General features: G+C 36.4%; 1 protein-coding gene across 1 annotated transcript in view; it reads left to right on the plus strand.

Annotated features, from left to right (window-relative positions):
- Positions 1-19,072, plus strand: part of SMC1B (structural maintenance of chromosomes 1B) — a 73,071-nt gene that overhangs the window by 9,780 nt on the left and 44,219 nt on the right. Inside the window, exons 5-11 of the mRNA XM_043881634.1 lie at positions 192-430; positions 2,091-2,349; positions 3,277-3,417; positions 6,874-6,956; positions 7,530-7,737; positions 10,780-10,965; positions 12,246-12,425. Of these exons, the coding sequence (XP_043737569.1) occupies positions 192-430; positions 2,091-2,349; positions 3,277-3,417; positions 6,874-6,956; positions 7,530-7,737; positions 10,780-10,965; positions 12,246-12,425 (1,296 nt within the window). The remainder of the gene's footprint in view (positions 1-191; positions 431-2,090; positions 2,350-3,276; positions 3,418-6,873; positions 6,957-7,529; positions 7,738-10,779; positions 10,966-12,245; positions 12,426-19,072) is intronic.

The following is a 19,072-nucleotide window of genomic DNA, read 5'->3' on the forward strand; positions in this document are numbered from 1 at the left end:
CTTCACTGGTTTATTGTAGAAGTATATGCAGAAGCCTTCTCCCAATAATGGTACTTTGGGCAAGAATATAATTTGTTAATGATATAAATGAAAATTCATTAGAGATCATTTGTTAGTATTTTAGTTGAGTCTATGATAGGTCAGTGTAAGATATACTCCCTCTTAACTGTTGTTGAATTTCACTGTTGTAGGCAGACCGTTACCAGAATCTCCTTGAAGAACTGAAAATTAACAAGATACAACTGCAGCTTTTCAGACTGTATCACAATGAGAAAAAAATTAATTTTTTATATACTGAGTTAGAGCGTGTGAATAAGAATTTGAGTGTCACAAAAGAGTCTCTTTCTCATCATGAAAACATAGTTAAAGCCAAGAAAAAGGAACATGGAATGTTGAGCAGACAACTACAACAAACAGAAAAAGAATTAAAGTGAGTTTTCAAAATCATTATTAACAGCTGGATTTTATTTAGATTGATAGGAATATTAAGTGATGCTTTGAAAGTTGAATTTTTAAATAAACTTTTTACTTTGGAATACTTTTGGATATACAAAAAAATTATAAAGGTAGTGTAGAGAGTTCCCATATTCCCCACACTCAATTTCTCTCACTTAGAAAAGGAGGAGGAGGGGGCTACAGAGGATGAGATGGTTGGATGGCATCACCACTTCAGTGGAAATGAGTTTGAGCAAACTCCTGGAGATAGTGAAGGACAGGGAAGCCTGGCGTGCCGCAGTCCATGGGGTTGCAAAGAGTCAGACACAACTTAGCTACTGAACAACAAATAACATCTTACATTATTAGTATGCTACACTTGTCAGAATTAATTAATCCATATTTATTCATTATTACTAACTAAATTCCATACTTAATTCATTTTTTTATGTTTTAATGTTCTTTTTCTGATCCAGTATACCATATTATATTTAGTTATCATGTCTTCTTAAGGTCCTCTTGGTTGTGACAGTTTCAGACTTAAACCTTGTTATTGGTATCCTTTACAGTTTTAAGAAGCATTGGTCAAGCTTTTTGTAGACTGTATCTCAATTAGTATTTCTCTTTTAGTTTTCTCATAATTAGACAAGTTTATGGGTTTGGGGGAAGAAGACCACATAGGTAAAATGCCATTATTATCATAGTACATCAGGAACATCAGCGTATCATATACAGGGAATTCCCTGGTGGTCCAGTGGTTAGGACTCTGTGTTCATGTTGCTGAGGGCCGGGGTTCAAGCTCTGGTTGGGGAACTAAAATCCCACAAGCCACATGGTGTGGCCAGTAAATAAATAAAGTGACTCTACCATAAATTTTTTAATATATGTGTTATATTATTAAATCATCTATCTAATATAGTATCAGCCTGCCATCATTATTGATGGTTTTTTGGGGGCTTTTTGGCTGCACCACACAGCATGTGGAATCTTAATTCCCTGACCAGGAATTGAACCCGTGCCTCCTGCAGTGGGAGCATGGAGTCTTAACCAGTGGACTATGAGGAAAGTCCCACATTATATCCATTTGCTTAATTGTTCAATTCCAGTAATCATGTATGGCAGTACCAGAATTATTAAACCATGTCCTGTGGGAAGCAAATTTATCAACTAGAGTACAAGGCTTGTGTATAATTATTTTTGCTTTTAATTTTATGGACTCTGCTCATTTCCAGCATTACTTAGGTTAACACGTTTCCCCTTACGCTCTTCAGTAAGGTTGTTTCATACATTTGTACTACAGTTAGATTATTTTGTCACTTTGTATATTTTATCTGGGATCGCTCGCCTTTAAGTGATTTTTATAAAATTTGTGTGTTAAAGTTCACCCTTGGAGCTATAAATTTCTGTAGGTTTTGACAAATGCATGATGTCATATGACCATCACTGCAGTATCATACAGAGTGGTTTATCACTCTTTAAAAATTCCCCAATGCTTCACCTATTTGATTTTCCCTCTTACCTGGCAACCACTGATGTGCTTACAGTCTCTGAAAGTCAATATTTAGCATTTCTTTTTAACTGTATAATTTGATCAGAAGAGCTTCTTGCCTTTATATAAAATTTTCCTTTAAAGCAAACTTTATTTTTCTTTTTAGATCTCTTGAAGCACTGTTAAATCAGAAGAGGCCTCAATACATTAAAGCTAAAGAAAATACTTCTCACCACCTCAAGAAATTAGATGTGGCTAAAAAATCAATAAAGGACAGTGAAAAACAATGTTCTAAACAGGAGGATGACATAAAAGCCTTAGAGACAGAGCTGGTTGATTTAGATGGTGCATGGAGAAGTTTTGAAAAGCAGATTGAGGAAGAAATGTTACATAAAGGGCGAGACATTGAACTAGAAGCTGGTCAGGTGAAAAAGTTGGCATATGGGAAATCATTTGTTTTTATTGTTTCAGCTTTTCCTTTTGATTAGAATTTAAAGGATGACTTCTCTTTCTGATTATTTTAAGAGATTGTCTGCAAAATTTAAACTATAGGGATTTTGATTTTTCAGCCTATATGGAGAATCTAAATTTAATCTTTACACTAGGCTGTTTTTTCTTTATAAAAGTAGATGACATCATAACATTTGTGAGTTAACTAAAGTCATAGAAAATACTTCAGCAAGATTACATGGTATCATTTTGTAATAAAATGAATTATATTCATATGTTTTTAAGGTAATTATTTTTTCCTCATGAATATTTTAAAAAGTTAAAAGTCAGATTATATATGGCTTTGAAGAGACATGATCACTTAATTGACAGGAGGGAAATTGGTTAAGATTGTTTAAAATGTTAAGTGATTAATGAATATCCAACTTAGTATACAAGATAGAAGTCGACAATAGATATCCAGAAATTTGTAATTCAGAGTTTTCAAACATTCTTTCAACTAAATTTCTATTATGTATCTTTTTCATTAATTTTATGATAACTTTATTTCACAATATATATGCTAAAATAATTGTGACTGTATAAATAGAAAAATACGTAATTTTCTTTGAACTCCTCTTACTCTGGACCATTAATGAGTTTTAATGTGCTTTCTCTTACAGAATTTCTTACAGAGACCTTATAGAGTTGGTTTTGAATACCTTGTTGATCTATCTAAACAGTTTTAAATAAGATGTTCATTTTGTGTTCATGCTGTCTTAGCTGGAGAAGATGGCTAATTATAGTATAATTTATATAAAACATTTTTATAAGTTTAATTATCTGCTAGTAAAGAATATAGAGAGAATTTCCTCTCACACTTCTTTAAATTAATTATCAATGGTTAAATGCTCTTTATACAGCTGGTTCAGTATAAAGAACTTAAGGAACAAGTAAGAAAGAAAGTGGCTATAATGACCCAACAGTTGGAAAAGCTGCAGTGGGAACAGAGGTCTGATGAAGATAGATGGGCATTTGAAAAGAGGAGACATGGGGAAGTTCAGGTACCTCGGTTTGTGCAATAAATGATTTAGAATTATTTTTCATGAAATTTTATTCCCTTTTTATATTTGTTTTTAAGTATATAAATGGTTTTACATCAGATATGAGGAATTAATTAAATTTTCTTTAATTTAGACTTTTAGACTGCTTAGTACCATTTAGGTGCTCTTTCATAGTCTAAGATATAGACAGTGTAGGGACTTCCCTGGTGATCCAGTGGTTGACTCCGCCTTCCAATGCAGGGGATGCAGGTTTGATCCCTGGTTGAGGAACTAAGATCCCACATGCCGTGAGGCAACTAAGCCCATGCACCAAATTTAAGAGAGAAGCCCACGTGCCTCAGTGAAGACTGAGCACAGCCAAATAAGTAAAATAAAAAGTATAAAGAAACTGATAAAAATAACATAAAAATAGTGTCTTCCTTCACATAGTCAGTAAGCATTTTATGCATACTTGTATAATGATAGGCAGAAAGCAAAGAGGAACTAAAGAGCTTCTTGACAAAGGTGAAAGAGGAGAATGAAAAAGCTGGCTTAAAACTCAACATTCAGAAAGCTAAGATCATAGCATCCTGTCCTACCACTTCATGGCAAATAGAAGGGGAAAAGTGGAAACTGTGACAGATTTTATTTTCTTGGGCTCCAAATCACTGTGGATGGTGACTGCAGCCTTGAAATTAAAAGATGCTTACTCCTTGGAAAGAAAGGTATGACAAACCTAGACAATGTATTAGAAAGCAGAGACATCACTTTACTAGCAAAGGTCCATATAGTCAAAGCTGTGGTTTTTCCAGTAGTCACGTACAGATGTGAAATTTGGACCATAAAGAAGGCTGAGTTCCAAAGAATTGAGCTTTTGAACTGTGGTGCTGAGGACTGTTGAGAGTCTCTTGGACAGCAAGGAGATCAAACCAGTCAATCCTAAAGGAAATCAACCCTAAATATTCATTGGAAGGACTGATGCTGAAGCTCCAATACTTTGGCTACCTGATGTGAAGACCTGTCTCATTGGAAAAAACCCTGATGCTGGAAAAGACTGAGGGGAGGAGTAGAAGGGGGCAACAGAACATAAGATGGTCAGGTGGCATCACTGACTCAATGGACAGGAGCTTGAGGAAACTGGGAGATAGTGAAGGGCAAGGAAGCCTGGCATGCTGCAGTCCATGGGGTCACAAGGAGTGAGACATAACTTAGCGACTGAACAACAACATGATGATAGGCACAGGTGGATGCTATTGTCTGTTCTTATAAGTAGGTCAGTCCACTGAGGTTAGGAGGAGCATAACTAAAGGGAAAAAAACGAATAGCATAAGTGAAAGGTCATTTGGAAACATTAAGGACATAGCCCAAGAGGAGCTTAATAGTCTGCATGTGAGGTGACCATCAAGACAGCAGTATACTATTCTGCCTTAGAGTAAGAGAGACTTGGCTTCCATCCAGTCTTGTCCTGTCCCTGACTGTGTTGGTATAACTAAATCATTTCACTTCTTTGAACTTTGATTTCTTCATTTGTACAATATCTTTTTTTTTTGTCTTTTTGTCTGTCTTTTTTTATGGCTGAGTAATATTCCATTGTATATATACCACATCCTTCTTTATCCATTCATCTATCGATGGACATTTAGGTTGCTTTCATATCTTGACTATTGTAAATAATACTGCAGTGAACAAGGGAGTGCATATCTTTTCTAATTACTTTTTTCTTTTCTTCACTAAAATATCTAGGATTAGTATTGCTGGATCACATGGTAGTTCTCTTTTTATTTTGTGAGGAATCGCCATACTGTTTTCCATAGTAGCTGCACCAATTTACATTCCCACCAGTAGTGCATAAAAGTTCACTTTTCTCCACATCCTTGCCAATACTTGTCTTCTTGATAACAGCCATTCTAATAGGGGTGAGATGATATCTCATTGTGATTTTACTTGCATTTCTCTGATGATGTTGAGCATCTTTTCGTGCACCTGCTATCTGTATGTCTTCCTTGGAAAAATGTCTATTCAGATAACCTGCCCATTTTTTAATTAGTTCTTGTTTTTATGTTGAGTTGTATGAGTTCTTTGTACATTTTGGATGTTAACCGCTTACCACATACATTGTTTGCAAACATCTCCCATTCAGAGCTGCTGCCAAGTCACTTCAGTCATGTCCGACCCTGTGCGACCCCGTAGACGGCAGCCCACCAGGCTCCGCCATCCCTGGGATTCTCCAGGCAAGAATACTGGAGTGGGTTGCCATTTTGAACTGCTACCTCAGCTTAAATCACTATAAGCTCCCCTCTTAGGACTACTTTTGCTGCATTCCATAGGTTTTGGATCATTGTGTTTTGTCTCTAGGTATTTTTTTTTAATTTCTTCTTTGATTTCTTCAGTGATCCATTGGTTGTTTAATAATAATTGTTTAGTCTCCATATGTTGGTTTTTTTGGCAGTTTTTTCCTTCTGTTTGATTTCTATTCTCGGTTGTAGTCAGAAAACATGCTTGATATGTTTTAGTTTTCTTACATTTATTGCGACTTGCTTTGTGGCAACTCCTGGTTCTAGATCACTTAGTAAAGGAGTAAGATTAATCTTGCTGTAATGCACAGGATGAATTAGACAGGGAAAAGGTTAAAGATAAACAAATTAAGACTACCACAATCCTTGGACTTAGTGATAAAGTGAATGGAGCAAGACTTGTGAAGTTCTCCTTCCACGAACCTGTAGTTGCCTTTTAGATTCCTATACAGTTATAGTATTGAGCCACTCTAGTGGAATTACTTGTCTGTTTCTCCCACCAAACCTTAGTCCTTGAGAGCAGAGACTCTGTCTTGTTCATTATAGTATCTGTAGTTTCTAGTACATGGTAGGCTGTGAATAAATATTTGTTGAATGAGTTTGAGAGAGAGATATGACTGTATATAGATATTTGAAAATAATCCCCTTGGGATTTGAAGTTACCAGAGTAAACTTGCTGAAGATAGATATCTAGTAAATGATGGAGCCAGGATTTGAACCTTGATTCCTAAAACCTCAGAACTCTTTACCATACTGCCTTTTCAAAATTAAAATTTACTCTCCTGAGAATTTTCATATGGTTATCTATATATTTCAAATTTAGAACAATATATGTATATTTCAAATTTAGAACAACTTATGCTATTATAGGCTTCCCCAGTGGCTTGGCAATAAAGAATCTGCCTGCAGGGCAGGAGCTGCAGGAGAACGTGGGTTCGATCTTTGGGTGAGAAAGATCCCCTGGAATAGAGGGCATGGCAGCCCACTTCAGTATTCCCACCTAGAGAATCCTATGGACAGAGGACCCTGGTTGGCTAAGGTCCAAATGGTCACAAAAGAATTGGACATGACTGAAGTGAGTTAGCATGTACACATGCATGCTATTATAGGTTCTAGGCATCTAGTGAAAAACTATTTGTTTGGAGTTGCTATAATTGATTTCAGATTTCATTTCCTGTTTTAGGAAAATATAAAACAAATAAAGGAACAAATAGAAGATCATAAAAAGCGAATAGAGAAGTTGGAGGAGTATACAAAAACATGCACGTAGGTATAGTAAAAAAAAATTGCTTGCAGCTTTCTTGTATCTCAAGGGTCTTGTATATTTGTGGTGAATGCTTCCCCTGTATCATAATGTTCTCACTCTCCCATTGTTTTTTTATTTCATTGTAGATATTTAAAAACTATAATTAACCACTTAAGGTTGAGATTTTGAAAATATAAATGTGTAACAGTGGTGAAACTTAAAACTCTCCTTTGGTATTGATATTTTATATTAAAAGTATGTCATGAAAACTGTCAGCACCTAAGTATTCTATCAGTAAGAATTTCTTTTAAATTGATATTTACTTACTGTTAAGCTCATGATGATTGCTCTGGTTATAGTGAGTGATCTTTCTTCTCAGAATCCAGAAATATGTATCTTTTGACTCAAGAAAGAATGATTAAAATATCTTTTGCTCATGTTTGGTGCTAGGTTTATTATATTGTATGTTTCATCATTTGAAATTGATAGAGCACTATCCCATTCCCCTGTGATGCCAGGCTAGAGTGTATTGCACTTCCTAAATTTTGGTTTTTCTTTTTGCTGTATAATGTATTATTGTTATTGTCATATAGGAATTGCTTGAAAGAAAAAAAAGAGCAGGAGGAAAACTTAGTGAATGAAATAGAAAAAACAAAATCAAGAATGTCTGAAGTTAATGAAGAGTTGAATCTTATTAGAAGTGAATTGCAGAATGCTGGAATTGATACCCATGAAGGAAAACGTCAGCAAAAGAGAGCAGAGATTCTGGAACACCTTAAGAGACTTTACCCAGATTCAGTGGTAATTGAAATAAAAAGGCTAAGCTTTCTTATTTGTGATTAAAAATTTGAAATTATTAGGAGGTAATATTATTTCAGAAACCTATAAATTTTGTGTTTTATTATTTATATTTAAGGCATAATAGTAACTGCAGTAAAATGTATATAATCCCCAGTAATGTCTATAGGTAAGTAATTATTGGGGAGAAACATTGATATGAACACATTACCCAGAAAGTCCAGATATCCCCAAAGGATATGGGTATATGAAATAGTCTGTTGCCTTGTAGACACATAGCCTCAAACCTCATTTTCTTCATGACTTCAGTTTTTTTAAAAAGTACTTTCTTCAGTGGATATTGTTGGCCTGCTTTTGAACAGTGAATTTTTATTCTCTAAATCTGACTGTTCATCCAGTATTACTAGTTTATTTCATTAGCCCCAATGCAGCAATGTCTAACGTGTTATGTGAGGTGTCAGCTTCATAGAATTATTTCTTTTGGTATCGGGGTCTGTCATCTCACTCTCTTGTCACTAACACCAGTGTACACTGTGTGCTCCTTGTTTCATGGCAGCCTTCCTTTTCAGCATTTGACACTGTTAACCACTTGCACTTTTTGAAACACTTGTTTGTTGGCCTCCTTGATACCACACTGTTGGTTTTCCTATTTCTCTGGTCACCCATCTTCATTTCCTTTATAGCATCCTTTTTGCCTTTCTGACTCTTAAGTGTTAGTCTTAGTTTCTAGATAGTGATAGAAGAATAAGGGTGGGTCACAGAATTCTTACCCCAATACCAGGAAAATCACAAAAACTAGTGAAAAACTAGTTCAACAACCAAAAGAGGAAAGGGGCTCATACATCATGCTCTATTAACCTTCAGAAAATAGTAATAGTCCAGGATTTGTTTTTAAAGATTAAAATATAGCATTGTTAATTCTTAATTCTGCAGAAGGCAAACTGATAATTAATTCCTGAGAATTCTCACTTAATATCCCTTAATTTTGCAAGAAGCAAACTTTTGTTTGTTTCCTTCTGAGTAAAAAACTAGCACTCAAATTGAATCAGAGAATATGGACCTCTGCTTCTCTTAGATGGAAGTGAAAGCTCTGGAGCTCTTCATTAAATTGAGAAGCCAATTCAAAGCCCTCTCCCCCAAAACGGGATTTGTTCTCTTTCCCCCAAGAAGAAAAACCTTAGTATGGGATATTAATTGAAGAAAGAACAAAACTCAGTTATTCAAGTAAAATATGTGCATAGCTTTAGCACAGCTCTTACTTACCCTCGCTTTTCAAGCCCTGGGCTCCCTGGTAGCTCACCTGGTGAAGAGTCTTCCTGCAGTGTCAGAGGCCCCGATGTGATTCCTGGGTCGGGAAGGTCCCCAGGAGGAGGGTATGGGAACCCGCTCCAGTTCAAGTCTGGGTGATGGGCAATCAGAAAATTCTTGGAATATAGAACAGAAAATACTTGGTCCATCATTTGTTGCTTACCATCTCAGTTTTAAGTGAGACAATCAAAAAAAATTATCCATCACAGAAAATAAATGGTTTACACAGAGCTGCCCACATTAAATACAGGAAAGGTGAAGAGAAGCTGTATGGCAGCATGCTGCTGCTGCTGCTGCTAAGTCACTTCAGTCGTGTCCGACTCTGTGTGACCCCATAGATGGCAGCCCACCAGGCTCCGCCGTCCCTGGGATTTTCCAGGCAAGAACACTGGAGTGGGTTGCCATTTCCTTCTCCAATGCATGAAAGTGAAAAGTGAAAGTGAAGTCGCATAGGTACATATATTAAAAGAAAAAAAAAATAAAAGGCATTTAGAAGTCAAATAGCCTTGTGGAAGAAAGTTGCAGAACAAAATCCCCCATAAGTTTTTTGTGCTGTAGACAATTTAATAACAGCTTGAATTCACAAAGTCAAATTCAAATATGAGTTAGAATAAAATTAAAAAAAAACTGTAGAGCTAAGAAAACAAATCAAGAACAAACATTACTGAACTAATAAATTGCAAATAGCAAAAAGTGGGTTACATAGCTGAAAATCAAATTACTGACCTAGAAGTCAGATTTGAGTTAATCATGACTGAATTGAGAAGAAAAAACAAGATAATAAATATTAAAGACAATGATGATCTATCATAAAGAAATTGGTATTTCTGACATAGAACCTAGCGGATGAAGAGTCTAAAGATGTAAAATTGAATCTGCGAGAGCATTCAATACATTGATACAATACAATGCTAGGGAGCATTGATACAGGACGGCTGGCATTCTGATGTTTTCTAGACTTTTTGAACTTCAGTCTGATTCTTGACTGATCCTCAAAAACACTTCTCTGTGGGAAGCCATCTCTGGCTTGCAGGTCAGCCTGGTCCCTGTTATATATTCTCAGAGCACTCTGTGCTTAGTCACAGTGTCTATTTTAACTCTGCTTTGTACATGCATACAATTATTGATTATTTTCTTCCCCTACTAATCTGAAAGCTCTGTGATTGTTAGAGGATCTGTTTTGTTCAGGCATGTTTACCCAGTGTCTGGCTCAGTACCTGCATGCAGTAGATGCCTCACAGATTCTTACTTAATAAATAAGGTCATGAATGAATACTGTTTAATCACTAGCTTTGTAAAATACTTTAATACCTTGGTATGACTAGTCTCTCCTTACTAGTCTCTTGTTAAATGAAATGTGACACACCTAACATATCTCATGTGCTGTGTAGTACTTAGTAGCTCAGTTGTGTCTGACTCTCTGCAACCCATGGACCATAGCCCACCAGGTTCCTCTGTCCATGGGGATTCTCCAGGCAAGACTACTGAAGTGGATTGCTATGCCCTCCTCTAGGGAATCTTCCCAACCCAGGGATCAAAACCAGGTCTCCCACATTGCAGGCGGATTCTTTACTGTCTGAGCCACCAGAAATTTATTTCTATTTTCCATTTGAGACTGTTAAATTATAATTTTGTAAAATTAGTTTGGTCTGTGCTGCTTTGTTCCATTAAAAAGTGATGAATTATATGTTTCTCATTAATGTGTTTGTTTTTTTCTCCTTTTTGAAACCTGCTAAGTTTGGAAGACTACTTGACTTGTGTCATCCTATCCATAAGAAATACCAGCTGGCTGTTACTAAACTTTTTGGTCGGTACATGGTTGCCATTGTTGTAGCCTCTGAAAAGGTAGCAAAAGATTGTATTCGATTTCTGAAGGAGGAAAGAGCTGAACCTGAGACATTCCTTGCACTAGATTACCTTGATGTAAGAAATTTGTAATCCTTAGTATTTAGTAGTGATAAAATTCTGTCTTTTAAAGTATGTCTTTATTGCCTGAGACTGTGGTAGTGATTTACAAAGTTATTGATTGGATGCCAGTTAGTCATTCAGATGGCTGGTGTAAATATATTGACAGGCAAAGAATAATATCCAGAGAAGGTGATGGCAACCCACTCCGGTACCCTTGCCTGGAAACTCCCATGGGCGGAGGAGCCTGGTAGGCTGCAGTCCATGGGGTCGTGAAGAGTCTGACACGACTGAGCGACTTCACTTTCACTTTGCACTTTCATTCACTGGAGAAGGAAATGGCAACCCACTCCAGGATTCTTGCTTGGAGAATCCCAGGGACAGCGGAGCCTGGTGGGCTGCCATCTGTGAGGTCACACAGAGTCGGACATGACTGAAGTGACTTTGCAGCAGCAGCAGCTGCTGTCTTTCTTGCCTTCATATCATTTCTTCCTAATCTAGTTTTGCCATAATTTACCTTCATGATTTTGAGCACATTGCTCTAGCAGTGTACCACTAGCCAGCAATTTATTTTCTCCTGTAGCATAGTATGTTGGAGAAGGATGAAACATATGTTCTGTAGTGAAATGCTAACCCAAAGTTTCAGTTGTAAATGTGAGGTCCAGTAAATATGTGTCAGCTATTGGTGGAGCAAGCTAAATTTTGAGCTTTGAGGTATGTATTGAAAGGTCTTAAGAGTATCTAAAATTTACATAATATTTACATGTGCACATATATTTTGGTTATATATAGGGTTTTTGTTTTATGAAAATGAAACTATACTTGCTGGTTTTCAGTAACACATTGCAAATATCTTTTGATCTCCTTATCAACCCAACTTAAATCATGTCAAAGGGGATCTACAAGCTTTCCTGATATTTAAGCCTAAAATGGTTTTCTGAGTTCCATACTATTGTGCCACTCTTTTGAAAGTATATAAATAGGTATTTTCTCCCACTAGATTTTATGATTTTGAGAGCAGGAAGGGTTTCTCAGTCATTGCTTAATTCCAACTAGTTAGTGATAAAATTTAATCTGGAAATTATATCTTCTGACATTTGATGAAGTGTCTTTTTAAAAAATATTAAATGAAGCCAGGGGTATTTGTTCATCAGGATTCTCGTCAAACTTTTATTGTGTGTAAGTGCATGCTACTCATCCCTTACTGTCATGTCTATATATGTTCTTTGAAAAAGAAGGTATTGAGTATTTGGTTTATATTTTAATAATATATATCAAGTATTTTTTAAACCCTTTAGATCAAACCAATCAATGAAAGATTAAGGGAGATTAAAGGCTGTAAAATGGTGATTGATGTCATAAAGACTCAGTTTCCTCAGCTGAAGAAAGTAATTCAGTTTGTGTGTGGAAATGGCCTTGTCTGTGAGACTCTGGAAGAAGCAAGGCATATTGCCTTCGCTGGACCTGAAAGACGGAAAGTAAGAGATTTAAATTGCAGCTTTGGATAATTTAAAGCAGTATTTGTAAGACTAACATATTACATATTCAAATATTTATATATGCTTTCACATGTTCTCCTATGTGAGGAAGACTAACAACCTAAGATGTTCATGGCTGCAGTAATTTTTATAATGTTAAGTATTCAAAAAATTAATTTCTCTAATATTTCCCCAAATCAGAAATCATATTTTGGAAGTTAGATTTGTTGTAGTGATATCCTAAAGCTGTTAATTTTTTAACTATATATACAATAAATGTCCCTGTTGGATCTCAGATTTTCCCTGTATTTACAAATAATACATACATTTCTGAATACCATGAAAGAATTTAGGTGCTTATTTTACATTCTCGGTTATTCTTCTATAGTTTAATGAAGCTACTAACTGTCCTTTTACACATTCAAGGTTTTAACAGATTTGAAGTTATATAGAAATAGCACAATTGAAATGAGGTTACTAAATATTAGTCTCTCAAATAATTTAGGTTTTAAAAATACTGTTTTCCTCTCAGTTGAAATAGAGTTTGTATTTAATTAAGCAGTGTAAAATTATTCAAATTATGTGATACAGTCTTTTTTAAAAAACTATTTTGTGATAACATAGTGCTTAAGGGCATTAACTATGGAGTAAAACCAGTTAACCAGTTCCCTGATAGCTGGTAAAGAACCTGATAGCTGGTAAAGATACCCTGATAGTTGGTAAAGAATCTGCCTGCAATGCAGGAGACCCCAGTCGATTTCTGGGTGGGGAAGATCCACTGGAGATAGGTTACCCACTCCAGTATTCTTAGGCTTCCCTTGTGGCTCAGCTGGTAAAGAATCGACCTGCAGTGCAGGAGACCTGGCTTTGATCCCTGGGCTGGGAAGATTCCTGGGTCGGGAAGATCCACAGGAGAAGCAAAAGGCTACCCACTCCAGTATTCTGGCCTAGAGAATTTCACGGACTGTATGGTGCATGGGGTTGCAAAGAGTCGGACGTGACTGAGCGACTTGCAAAAAAAAAAAAAGACCAGTGATACGACTTAGTAATTAATTATGTTAATTTAGGCAAGTTTCTAAACCTTTTAGTTTGTTCATCTAAAGTGGCGGAAATAACAGTACTTATTTCATAGAGTTATAGGATTAAATAAGTAATAACATGCAAAATGCTTTTATAGTGCCCAGGAAATAGCTCTCAAAAAAGTGATAACTGATGTATTTACTAGTCAGTTTACACATTTGATGTGAAATGTCCAGAATCACAAATTAACACAACGCAGGCTATTCTTATGAAAGATAGGAATTTTCAGCATTAAATGTATTGACTTGTCTTATACGATTAACTTCTCATACACTTCAGTAGTTGTAGCTATAATAATCTTAATGTGATCTCTGTCATTGATTTCTCTATATTAAATTTAATAATAATAATAAGTGAGCTACTAAGATATCTTCCTTACTTTGCTACCTCATTAACTATACTAAAGTTGACTTTTGTATATTTGTAAAATTGGTTTTTGAAGATTTGTGTGGTGAATTTAAAGAAGTCACATAAAGATAAGACTGTGTTTAACTCTTCCTTTGTTCACCATATATTTATGGTTTATATCTTGTTCATAGTAATATGCCTTACCCCTTTAAGCTATATTTTGTTCTTTTTGTTATTTCAAAATTTTAATCAGCTTTATATATCATATTTTTATCTTGAAGTATATTCCAGGGACTCTTCTTCCCATTATTATTATTCCACTTGAAGAATATTCTCTGTGTTTTAGGATGCAGGAGACATTTGGATAGATGTCATATTTTCACAGAAATCATCTGAGGTTTTTAATTTGTGCTTTTTGTTTTCCATGGACTTGATGTCTTTCCATTGACTTGATAATGTGGTTTAAAATTTTCTTTGTTCACACATTGCAAGTTACATCACAAAATTATATTTTTGTTAGTTTATAAACTACATATAGTATATGTAAACTATATAATAATATAAATTACAGTGATTTTGCTAGCTGTAGTTTAGTCATTAAGATATTTATAACTCAATCTTAAAAATATTTTAAAAATTTATGTAACAAAATTTTAAAATCTAGAGTCTCTTTCAATACATGTGATTATTTCATCCATTTCCCTTAAGCAAAGAAACAACAATCATTTGCTTCCTTTTCCCATAGACTGGATGGTTATTTCTGTAAATCATATATAGATATATCTGTTTATGCTTTGGGCTTCCCTAACAGCTCAGTTGGTAAAGAATCTGCCTGCAATGTAGGAGACCCCAGTTTGATTCCTGGGTTCGGAAAATCCACTGGAGAAGGGATAGGCTACCCACTCCAGTATTCTTGGACTTCCTTTGTGGCTCAGCTGGTAAAGAATCCGCCTGCAGTGCAGGAGACCTGGGTTCAGTCCCTGGGTCGGGAAGATCCGTTGGAGAAGGGAAAGGCTATCCATTCCAGTATTCTGGCCTAGAGAATTCCATGGACTACAGTCCATGGGGTCGCAAAGACACAACGACACCCATGGGGTCGTCAGACACAACTGAGCGAGTTTCACTTTCGTTTATGCTTTACCCTTCTAATATGATGTAGCAAAAAACAGATCCAGAAAAATGTCATTAACTAACTGGTAATCTATGAAAACATCATTTTTCCAAAAATTAAATACATTAAACAGGAGAGAATTAAAAATGCAGGGTACAGTAGGTTGAAAAAACTGGGTATCATCTGGAATAAAATATGGTTGAATCTATACTTTATACCTTATATCAGTATATTCCTGGATTAGAATTGTAAATGTTAAAAAATAAAACTGTAAAGGTACCAAGAGAAACTATGGGAAAATTTTTTCTTCATCTCAGAGATAGTAAGGCCTTTCCAATATGACCAAAAATAAAAAAAGCCAACCCCAAGGCTAAAAACATGGGTGAAAAGTGAAAGTGTTAGTCACTTAGTCATATCCAACTCTTTGTGACCCCATGGACTGTTGCCTGCCAGGCTCCTGTCCATGGCATTCTCCTGGGAAGAATACTGGAGTGGTTAGCCATTATTAATGGCTATGGGTAAATTTACATAAGCATAAACATTTCTGCATAGAAAAGATTATAAGCAAAATCAAAAGACATGGCAAACCAGAGAAAATATTTTCTACTCATAAAAAAGAAAATTTGCTACAAATCAATCAGGTAAAGAACAGAAATAAAGTTGAAAAATAGACAAAGGAGAGGAGCAAACAGGTTCATAAAAGGAAATATAATTGCTATTAAATATGAAAACTCACCCTCACTTAAAATACAGGAAATCCCATTAAAACTACACCGAAATACTGTTTTCACTTGTCAAATTGATCAACATCAAAGTTTGATAACACTTTATGGGGAAAGAGACCCTTGGGTTCACTGCTCTGGGCATGTAAATTTGTGCCATCTCTGTGAAGGGCAAGTCTAGCAGTTGTACTTCTTCAGAACTTTACATACACATAAACTCATATATGTATAAAATGATATACATACAAGATTTAGTTATTGAACCATTGTGTGTAGCAAGAAATTTGGAAACAATTTGCTTAAGACTGTTCAGTAAAATTATAATGCATTTATAAAATGGGACACTATATAGTATTAAATAGAGGGAATTAAACTCTTTATGTACAAGTGTCAGATAATCTCCAAGCTGTCAGTTCAGTTCATTTGCTCAGTTGTGTCCAACTCTTTGTGACCCCATGGACTGCAGCACGCCAGGCCTCCCTGTCCATCACCAACTCCCAGGGTTTGCTCAAACTCATGTCCATTGAGTCGATGATGCCATCCAGCCATCTCATCCTCTCTTGTCCCCTTCTCCTCCTGCCTTCAATCTTTCCCAGTATCAGGGTCTTTTCAGATGAGTCAGTTCTTCACATCAGGTGGCCAAGGTATTGGAGCTTCAGCATCAATCCTTCCAATGAATATTTAGGACTGATTTCCTTTAGGATGGACTGGTTGGATCTCCTTGCTGTCTAAGAGACTCTCAGAAGTCTTCTCCAACACCACAGTTAAAAAGCATCAATTCTTCAGCGATCTGCTTTCTTTATAGTCCAGCTCTTAAATCTGTACATGACTACTCCAAGATATAGTCAGTTTTAAAATAGTAGTGAGTAGACTAGTGTTTATTATGTTACCATTTGTGTAAAACATGAGGAAAGGAGATGTGTATTTATTTATGCAAAAATATTTCTGGAAGAATACATAAGAAATTGACAGCATTGATTATCTCTGGGGAGGGTAACTGGGTGGGGGGGCCTAGCAATGCCAGGGAAATTTTTTACTCTATGCCCTGTATCTTTTGGAGTTTGAACTATGTGAATATCTTACCCATTCAAAAATAAAAGGAAATGTTAAAGTATATTATTTTCCATACCTGTGAAAGACAGCTTGAAAATACGTATAGCCTGTATAACACAAAAGTTATAGAGGATCTGCTTTAGCAGCTTATAACACTGAAACAAAATTTCTTCAAACAGTTGAATTTGATTCAGTGGAATGATCAGATATACCTCAGAGTAAATTTTTAATGCCAAAGAAATCCTCCTTTTCCTAAGCTGGGCTCTCTGGAATGTTTATTTAATGCTACTAATACTTAAAAATTCCTCCAACTCCTTATTTTATATGAGATCCCAGTTGTGCCATCTAAGGTATTTTTTTGGGAATGCAACCCCCCAAATAGGCATAGGATGACTGCACTGAGCAACCATTGTAAACTATAAATTAAGGAATTTGCAGGCTAGAAATAGAAATTGTAGTCCTTCCGGAATGGCTTTGACTGTCAATCAAATGAAAATAGGTTATTTGATACTAAGTTTACTTTTTAAGTAAACATTTTAATAAACCTAGAAACTATTTTTAAAAGCCCTATAATTTTATGAATTGCTGCCTATTTCATTTTTAGAATTAAAGGAGGTCTATAACATGGTGATTGTTAAGAGCATGGACATAGATGTTTGATCAACTTTTGATTTAGGGATTTTAGTCCCTGTCTTAAAGAGATGAGAATACCAGACCTCCTTACCTGTCTCCTGAAAAACCTGTATGCACATCAAGAAGCAACAGTTAAAACCTTACGTGGAACAACTGACTGGTTCAGTTGTGGGAAAGGAGTATGTCAAGGCTGTATATTGTCACTCTGTTTATTTAGCTTTGTGCAGAGTACATCATGTGAAATGCTGGGCTGGATGAATCATAAGCTGGAATCAAGATTTCCAGGAGAAATATCAACCTCAAATTTGCAGGTGATACCACTCTGATAGCAGAAAGTGAAGAGGAACTGAAGAGCGTCTTGATGAAAGTGAAAGAGGAGAGTGAAAAAGCTGGCTTAAAACTCAGCATTCAAAAAACGAAGATCATGGCATCAGTCCCATCACATCATGGCAAAAAGAAGGGAAAAAGTAGAAGCAGTGACAGATTCTATTTTCCTGAGCTCCAAAGTCACTGTGGATAGTGACTGCAGTCATGAAATTAAAAGACTCTTGCTCCTTGGAAGGAAAGCTATGACAAACCTAGACAGCATGTTGAAAATCAGAGACGTCACTTTGCTGACAAAGGTCCATATACTCTGGGCTTGAGTGAAAGTGAAAGTTGCTCAGTCATATCCAACTCTTTGCGACCCCATGGAATAGTCCATGGAATTCTCTAGGTCAGAATACTGGAGTGGGTAGCCTTTCCCTTCTCCAGGGCAACTTCCCAACACAGGGATCAAATCCAGGTCTCCCACACTGCAAGCAGAGTATTTACCAGCTGAGCCACCAGGTAAGCCCAAGAATCCTGGGGTAGGTAGCCTATCCCTTCTCCAGCAGATCTTCCTGACCCAGGAATTGAACTGGGGTCTCCTGCATTGCAGATGGATTCTTTACCAGCTGAGCTACCAAGGAATGGATGTGAGAGTTGGACCATAAAGAAGACTGAGCACCAAAGAATTGATGCTTTCTAATTGTGCTAGAGTTGGCTTAAAGCTGAACATTCAGAAAACTAAGATCATGGCATCTGGTCCCATCACCTCATGGGAAATAGATGGGGAGACAGTGGAAACAGTATCAGACTTTATTTTTTTGGGCTCCAAAATCACTGTAGATGGTGACTGCAGCCATGAAGTTAAAAGACGCTCACTCCTTGGAAGGAAAGTTATGACCAACCTAGATAGCATATTAAAAAGCAGAGACATTACTTTACCACCAAAGGTCTGTCTGGTCAAGGCTATGGTTTTTCCAGTGGTCATATATGGATGTGAGAGTTGGACTGTGAAGAAAGCTGAGCGCCGAAAAATTGATGCTTTTGAACTGTGGTGTTGGAGGAGACTCTTGAGAGTCCCTTGGACTGCAAGGAGATCCAACCAATCCATCCTGAAGGAGATCATTCCTGGGTGTTCATTGGAAGGACTGATGCTGAAGCTGAAACTCCAATACTTTGGCCACCTCATGCGAAGAATTGACTCATTGGAAAAGGCCCTGATGATGGGAGGGATTGGGGGCAGGAGGAGAAGGGGACGACAGAGGATGAGATGGCTGGATGGCATCACTGACTCAATGGGCATGAGTTTGAGTAAACTCCGGGAGTTGGTGATGGACAGGGAGGCCTGGCGTGCTGCAATTCGTGGGGTCACAAAGAGTCAGACACGACTGAGC

Source organism: Cervus elaphus, chromosome 22 (assembly GCF_910594005.1).
Source record: "Cervus elaphus chromosome 22, mCerEla1.1, whole genome shotgun sequence".
Lineage (NCBI taxonomy): Eukaryota > Metazoa > Chordata > Mammalia > Artiodactyla > Cervidae > Cervus > Cervus elaphus.